The sequence below is a fragment of the Myotis davidii genome, unplaced genomic scaffold (assembly GCF_000327345.1).
Source record: "Myotis davidii unplaced genomic scaffold, ASM32734v1 scaffold233, whole genome shotgun sequence".
Taxonomy (NCBI): Eukaryota; Metazoa; Chordata; class Mammalia; order Chiroptera; family Vespertilionidae; genus Myotis; species Myotis davidii.
In genome coordinates, this window is record NW_006285917.1 from 2,269,578 (window position 1) to 2,277,821 (window position 8,244).

An 8,244-nucleotide genomic window follows, 5' to 3' on the forward strand; every position below is an offset into this window, starting at 1 on the left:
AGATTATTATAAGAAGATAACATCCACATCTCATATAATTATAACTTGTTATTCCTTGCATTGACAACTTTTAGATGTTAAAGAAAAGTAGAGATTACAGTTATTGTCAAATTCTCTAAAGAAAAGATGAGTCAAACATAGTTTAGAGACACTTGTTTTGACCTGAAATCATGAAAATGCTTTCCCCATATCCCAGTGACTGTGAAGTACTGACCACACTCACCCCTGACACCGGCCGCATCCTGTCCAAGCTTCATACTGTCCAGCCCAAGGGCAAGATCACCTTCTGCACTGGCATCCGAGTGGCCCACTTGGCTTTGAAGCACCGGCAGGGCAAGAATCACAAGATGCGCATCATTGCCTTTGTGGGGAGCCCCGTGGAGGACAACGAGAAGGATCTGGTGAAACTGGCAAAAAGCCTCAAGAAGGAGAAAGTAAATGTTGACATTATCAATTTTGGGGAAGAGGAAGTGAACACGGAAAAGCTGACAGCCTTTGTGAACACCTTGAATGGCAAAGATGGAACTGGATCTCATCTGGTGACAGTGCCTCCTGGGCCCAGCCTCGCCGATGCCCTCATCAGTTCTCCGATTCTGGCTGGTGAAGGCGGTGCCATGCTGGGTCTTGGTGCCAGTGACTTTGAATTTGGAGTGGATCCCAGTGCTGATCCTGAGCTGGCCCTGGCCCTTCACGTTTCTATGGAAGTGCAGCGGCAGCGGCAGGAGGAGGAGGCCCGTCGGGCAGCTGCAGCCTCCGCGGCTGAGGCAGGGATTGCTCCAACTGGGACCGAAGGTGAAAGAGACTCAGACGACGCCCTGCTGAAAATGACCATCGGCCAGCAGGAGTTCAGCCGCACCGGGCTCCCTGACCTAAGCAGCATGACCGAGGAAGAGCAGATCGCTTATGCCATGCAGATGTCCCTGCAGGGCGCAGAGTTTGGCCAGGCAGAATCATCTGATATTGATGCCAGTTCAGCCATGGACACCTCTGAGCCCACCAAGAAGGAGGATGATTACGACATGATGCAGGACCCCGAGTTCCTGCAGAGCGTCCTGGAGAACCTTCCAGGTGTGGACCCCAACAATGAGGCCATTCGAAACGCCATGGGCTCCCTGGCCTCCCAGGCCACCAAGGATGGCAAGAAGGAAAAGAAGGAGGAGGACAAGAAATGAGACTGGAGGGAAGGGTCGCTGAGTTTACCCGGGGGCTGCACTGGGTGGGTGGGACATAGGGCTAGATGTTAACCAATACAACTAAATAAAGCTTGGCAACTTTTTTTTTTCTTCAAAAAAGAAAAGAAAAGAAAATCACTGACAGCATTTCAAAATCCATGAGCATACCTTGATTTCTACATGCCATTCTCCACTACGAGAAACTAAGTTTCCTGAGAGAAATGGTTAATTCAAGGGCTGGGACAGAGAAATCACATGATGAGCCAGAGCATCTTGTTCCAGACAGTTAGGAAGTGCTTAAAGAGTGGAGAGAGTGTATCAAACACAGAAGCTAGCTTGAAAGGACTCCCAGGGCCATTACGCCTGCATTTAAAATCAGAGTTATGGAAGCAGTGCTGTATTGTGGGAGACTGGCTATACTTATCTTCAGGGCAGTCAGATAGTGAACCAGACTTTGGAGTCAGAGATACTTGGGTTCCCGCACTAGCTCTACCGCTTACTAGAAGTGCCATTTTGGATGGCTTCCCTGAGTTTCCATTTCTTTAGCTCTAATGTCAGGAAAATACCTACTTTGCAATATTATGTTAAGGTTTAAATGAAAAAGAGAAAACAACCTATACAGAGCTGGGCACATATGAGGTATTTCATAAGCAGTGAATGTGTTTATTGTTTCCTCAAGCAAATGGGCAGGTTGGAAAGGTGTAGCAACTTTACAGCTCTAATTACATTTCAAAGAAAACAGATGCACTGGGGAGAGGGGACTAAAAGAGATGCACTAAAACACTAAACAAAGGCTGTATTCAAATTACGGATAACTTTTCCCTTCCTGTGTTTTCAAATATAATTCACATAGTCTGGTATTTCAAGAATAGCAAAGCATATATCATTTTTTAAGGGCAAGTTTTGAGCAAAACCTTCCAAAGATCAGAAAATTATTTATTGGTCGTTAAAATGTCCAAAATGTTACCTGCCTACCTGCCAGCCTTCCTCCCTGCATAATTCAGTCCCAAATATATGATAGGGCCAAGGAAAGTAGGCACCCAAGTCCGGGCACAGTGTGCAGTAGGGTGACTTGTCCATCACAGAAGAGGACATCTGAGCTGGGGCAGTGGCTACAGGGGAGGTTGGTTTTACACACAGAAATGATGGAAGGGGAACTAGAATGAACTGTGTGGTATGGAATTGGTATGGAAGGTAAGTGTGAACTCACGGTCTTCAAGATAGGCAGACAGAGAGATAAAATACGCATGTTTAAATTATGTGTGTATAGATTACACATATACATATACACATGTATGTATATCCCCTCTTTCCACATCCATATAGATTAGATGTCTTAGATTCTAGAAAATTTCATGTTTACTCAATAAATATATTATATATTTCCACTAAAAGCTCATTTTCTTCGTGTTGTCCTCCACCTGAGCAGGTTTTAGAATCACTGGTCTAGAATCTTAAAGCTTAAAGGCAACGTTCTGTTCCTGGCTTACCAGTCGGAAAAATTCACTGACATTTCGAAAGCTATGAACATACCTAGTGCTGAGATCTTGGTTTCTAAATACCATTCTCCACTAAAAGGAACTAAGTTGCCTTGGAGAAATGACTAATTCCATGGCAGGGGCAGAGAAATCACAAGATGAGTGAGTCATGACCCTCTTGTTCAGAAAAGTCAGGAAGTCTTAAAGAATGGAGGGAATGTATCAAATACAGAAGCCAGCTTGAAGGGACTCCCACAGGCCAAAGTTGGGACAATCTGAGCATCAAACTAAATCCTATATAATAAAAGCCTAATATGCAAATTGTCCCCTCGGGCAGTCATTCGACCATGAGTTCAAACAGGAGACCAGGAGTTCAACTGCTCACTATGACATGCACTGACCACCAAGGGCAGCACAGAACAAGGCGGGCATCAGCAACACTGTGCTGGCAGCAGGCGGCAGTGTAGGTGCTGCCGCCCAATGGGCCCTGATGAGAGCAGGACTGCAGCAAGATGGTGGAGCAGGTAAGCGGGTGGAGCCAGGCCAAGGCGGGTGTGAGCGGGGGCCTGATCGCCCTGCCAACTGCCCCACATATGGTAACCAGCAGCAGTGGTGGGGGCCTGGCCCCGATCAATCGCCCCACAGGCGGGATGGTGGAGTAGGTGAGGGGGTGGTGCCAGGCCAAGGCAGGGCTGCAGGGCTGGGAGGCTGGGGGCACGAGCTGGAGCTGAGAGTCTGGGGGTGTGAGCTGGGGCCCAATCCAGGCAGGCCACTCTGAGGAACCCAACCTGTGCATGAATTCATGCACTGGGCCTCTAGTAATGAATAAAATAGGAGGAATCTCTGAGTCTATATAATCCTATATAATAAAGAGCTAATATGCAAATGGTTGTCATGCCCTTGTGCCCTTGCACCCTCATGCCCTCGTGCCCTCATGCCAGGGCCGGGGCACATGAGGCTGGGCCAGGGGACCTGAGGCTGCACCCCCTGCCTTGCGGGGCCTGACGGGGGTGGGGCTGGCTGGGTCTGAGTCTTGCATGATTTTGAGGTGCATGCAGGTGGGCGGAGACTTGACTCTGGGTCCCACAGCGCACCCCAGACTCTGACAGGAGGGAGATTTTCATATACATTTTACTAATTTTCTTTCATCTCTGACACTTCTATTGTAAAGAAAGGGCAAATAGCAATATTAAAATATTTCCTCTAATTAATTCCCTTTTAATGTGCACAAATTTTGTGCACTGGGCCACTAGTATAATATGAATAAATAAATCTATCTATATAAAAACCTAAGCAACTATCGACCAGTCGCTATGACACACACTGGCCACTAGGGGGCAAACATTCAATGCAGGAACTGCCCCTGGTGGTCAGTGCGTTCCCACAGCCAACCTCCTGCAGCTGGCCAACCTCCCCCAGTCCCTCCCCCCGGCCAGCAGGCCCCAATTGGCCTTGATCCAGACTGGGCAAGATGGCCCAAATGGGCCTCAATCACTGGCCAGGCCGAGGGACCTCACCCATGCACGATTTCATGTACCAGGCCTCTAGTGAACAAATAAATGTGAAGATGATAAAGGGGAGGTTTCCCATACAGAAGATACCAAGTAATAAATGTAGAGGTAATAATGTATTTGGCAACCATAGCAATAATTAAGCCAAGATACATCAGCGAGGATAGAACTAGTGGAGAAAATTTGATGGGGATCCAGATATTTCCATGGTCTCAAAGTATCTCTCCACAAAACGCATTTTCATTACAAAGAGGAAAAAAGTAACTCACAGGGGAGAAACCTGGCAGACATCATCTCAAGTCACCAAAGTTAACATCACCAGTGATGGAAGAAATTGAAATTGTGCCCTGCCTGACAGGATACACTAGGAAGAGCACAGCACCACTTCCGTGGTCTTCCTGCCAGAAATGTATAACCTGAATCTAATCACGAGGAAACATCAGATAAACTCAAAGTGAGGGGCATACTGTAAGACAACTGGCTCATCGGCCTCAAAAGTGTCCAGGTCACAAAACTCAAGACTGAGGCACGGTTACAGACGAAAGGAGAGTAAGAAGACAGGACCACCAACGGCGATAGATAGCACAGGATTCTGAACTGATGCTTTGGCTGTGAAGGGCATTAATGGGACAAACGGCAAAACTTGAATGGGGTCTGAGGGTTAGATGGCAGTCACATGTCAATGTTAATCTCCTGATTTTGATGACTGTAATGTGGTTGAGAGAGAATGTGTCCTTGTTTGTAGGGAATGCACATTAAAGTATGGGGGGGGGGACATCAATGGTTCCCCAAAAAGTTCTTTGTACTCTTTTTGCCACTTTTCCATAAGTTAAAAACGATTCAAGAGAAAATAAAGTCCAAAAGGTTTATTTCAGCTGTGGCCAAAGCTCTGACTCTTTATCTCACTGAAAACAAAGGCTGCTGCCAGTTTGGTCAGCCAAACCTGTTCGTCCAGACAGTCAGGGACAGACTGCCAGGTGTGGACTGGGCAAACAGCTCTGTCCAGGGGATCAGAGGCCAGGCCAGAGGGCTGGAGTGCAGGCTGAGGGCCATGGCTTCCACCTCAGCACTGAGCACTAAAGAAGCGTTGAAAGCTTGCGGCCCCTGGGGCCTGGGGCAGGAGGAAAAGCAACCCAGGACTCTTCCCACACCCCAGGAGCCCCAAGAGAACCAGGAGAGGGCTGCCCTGGGAAGCCAGGGTCCCAGGGGCGGGTCCCTGAGGGCTTATGAGGTTTGGTTTCCCTCCCTCCCGGCCAAGCTGCTGCTTCATTTTCTGCACATTTTAACAGGTTTCATGTTTTCCCTGAGAGAGTCCTGCAAATTTCAAGCATGAAAAGGAATCAATGTTTGTTGACACCTATGTCCTCTGTGCACCTGTGAGCTGCTACAAGGCAAGAGCCATGCAGCGAACCTCGTGTCACTGTCTCACCCACTCCTCCCAGTGCCTAATAAGGGCTGTCGCAGCAGGCGACTTCTGTGTGTGTCTGACTTTTCTGCATGTCTGGGCAGCAAAGATAAGCCCCCATCACCACACCATTTCCCTCCACTTTCCTACCTGCAAAGGCCCACTGCGGCACCTCATCCTAAATCACGTCGCCCATATGAATATCCAGAATGGTGTGTTTAGTTATCTGTCCTAAGAAGCCAATAAGTTCCTGGCTTCTGAGAAGACAAGGCTCCTAGAAATAAGAAGTCAGGCTCTGGAGATACGTGTGCTGTGGCTAAAATTTTGACCATTGCAAGGCACAGAGACCCTCATCCCCACTCTGGCCCACCCCAGGCATGAGTGCTGTCCATTGTGCTGAACAGTCACAATTTACAGCAATGGGAAAGGACAGACCCCTGCCCAGAGTCAGGGTGTGGGAGAGTTCAGAGTAAGCACTTCCATGTCTCAGATGTTCACCACAGCCTGGAAAAGCTCATCTGAGTCTTCACTGGCGACCGCTGGGATCTCGATGAATGAGAGGTTCTCAGGACCCAGACGGGTACCTGGGCCTGGCAAGCTGGCTTCGGGAGCTCTAATGAAGAAGGAGTCCCCAAGTTGGGCCCGGGCCCAGGGCTAGAGGTCCTGCCCCAGCAGCAGCAGCAGCAGCAGCAAGGCCTTCTAGGTCATCCCTGGGCCCATTCAGGCTATTCTATCTGAAAAGCATCTAGATATCACAGAGCCTGTGTCAACAACGCTGCACCCCACAGGCCTGGGGGTGCTCAGTTCCGCATCAAAGGCTCCCCTTCCCACCTCCTGAGATCCAGCTACTGGAACAGGGTAGCGTGATACGGTGGCAACCAGGCATGTGTCTGCTCTTACCTGGGTCCAGCATCTGACCCCAGTGTGAACACCCGCCGTCCTGACCTGGGTCTGACTCATGCTTCTAGAATGGACCCTGAGGATCCCTGCTGCCCTGCAGTAGCTGACTCACAGCTGATCCAGGGGTAGCTGCAGAAAGGGCTCCAAGCATCCCTCAGGGAGGAGTTATCTGTGGTTCCGAGAACTCAGCACGTGTATCAGGCACGCCGCCACGTTTCATTGGTATCATGACCCTGTGAGGGATTTCTGCTCTTTTCTAGAAAGAAGGAACAGGCAGTTCAGAGAGAATCATGCAGAGGTGAATTCAAAGGCCAATCCCCCAGCACTAAGCACAGCACCACTTACTCTTAGGGAACCCCCTGGGCCAGACAGCACCACTCCTGGGAACCGGCCTTTGTTCGCTTATTCCTCCAGGCAGCATTTATCAAGGGCTTCCTGCACTCTGCTTTGTGCCTGCTTAGTCCTGGAGGGCAGCCTGCAGGAAGCCTACTCAGCTCTCCTGAAGGAGCCAGGCTTAGCTGGGAAAGGGGGCCCCCAGGCCCACCAAGGCAGAGACAGCTGCTCCACTGCCTCTGGCATGTGGCCTTGGTGGCTGGGGAGGGGTCTGTGGCTGGACGGGGGCATCCGTTGGGCAGTGGCCCCTGCACCCAGCAGGAGCTTCAGGGCAAGAGGTGTGCGTGCTCGCCACTGGCCTTGACCTCCGGTGGGTGGGCAGGTGAGGGAGGCAGCCTCCTCTCGTTGCTGTGGCTTCAGGTGTCTGGCTGATGTCAGACCTGAGGAATGCATGGCACTTACTGTGTCTGGGGCCCAACTGGGGGCTGAGGCGTTTCTTTAAAAGCTTATAAATCACCAACTACTTCCACTTTCAACCCCACCCCACCCCTGGCCTAGAAGGACTCCGTCTCCACACGTACACAAAAACAGCTTCCCCAGGCCCTCTGTGCTGCTCGCATGTGACCATGGCATTGCAGATCCAAATGGTCACCCTCCTGGGGGTCTCCTACCCCCCACACTACAGTGAAAACATGTGTACACATGAGCCTGCCACGGCAGGGAAAGCGCCATGCACACACTCACAGCCCTTCACCCCTTCGCGCACACAGCCAGCTGTCTTCATGCTATTCCCTGCTCACCGGTGTCCCCAGGGGCAGATAAGCTCCTACGTAGCAGAGCCCTCAGGCTCCTCCGGTACCCCCAGAAGCATGTGCCTTTCCACTATCACATGCGCTCTCATGTGTACACACTCACAGGTGCACAAAGGATTTACACACAGGCAAAAGCCTGCAGAGCCCACATGCCATTCACACACTCGTGTGTGCACTCTACACCCACAGTCACAGACATGGATACCGGCAGGATGTACACACTCAAATCACACACCCACACCAGACACTCACATGTGCGCATGCATGACATACTATGCCCTAGTGTCCACACACCATTCACACACTCATGCAACTAAATGGGACCTGCAGGGTGCCTGGGCCGGGAAGATGAGCAGGGAGGCAGGGACTGACAGGAAGCTGCAATCCCCAGCCTCACCTCCAGGGGCCGCTGCCCAGCCCGCAGTCCCAACCTGGGCTCTGAAGGGCAGTCCTTGGGCACAGTCTTCCCACCACCTGAGGCAGTAGGTGGCACCATGAGGCCTCCGGCTGGGCCCCTGCCAGTCTTCAGGAAGAGACTCCCTGCAGTGGGTGGGATGACCTCCTGCTCCAAGAGGGGAGAATGGGCAGCTCTGAGTGGGGGCCAGTGAGTGAAAGAGAGCCCGAGGGAAGATG

At 50.7% G+C, this 8,244-nt stretch overlaps 1 protein-coding gene across 2 annotated transcripts in view; it reads left to right on the forward strand.

Moving 5' to 3' along the window:
- Window positions 1-1,285, forward strand: part of LOC102763465 (26S proteasome non-ATPase regulatory subunit 4) — a 6,195-nt gene extending 4,910 nt beyond the window's left edge. Inside the window, exon 2 of one of the 2 annotated variants that reach the window (XM_006757052.2) lies at window positions 252-1,285. In XM_006757052.2, coding sequence (XP_006757115.1) covers window positions 252-1,172 — 921 coding nt within the window. In that variant the 3' untranslated portion in view covers window positions 1,173-1,285. Of the gene's footprint in view, window positions 1-206 lie in introns of both variants that reach the window. The other variant, XM_006757051.2, reaches the window with a different exon arrangement.
- The last annotated feature ends 6,959 nt before the right edge of the window (window positions 1,286-8,244 follow it).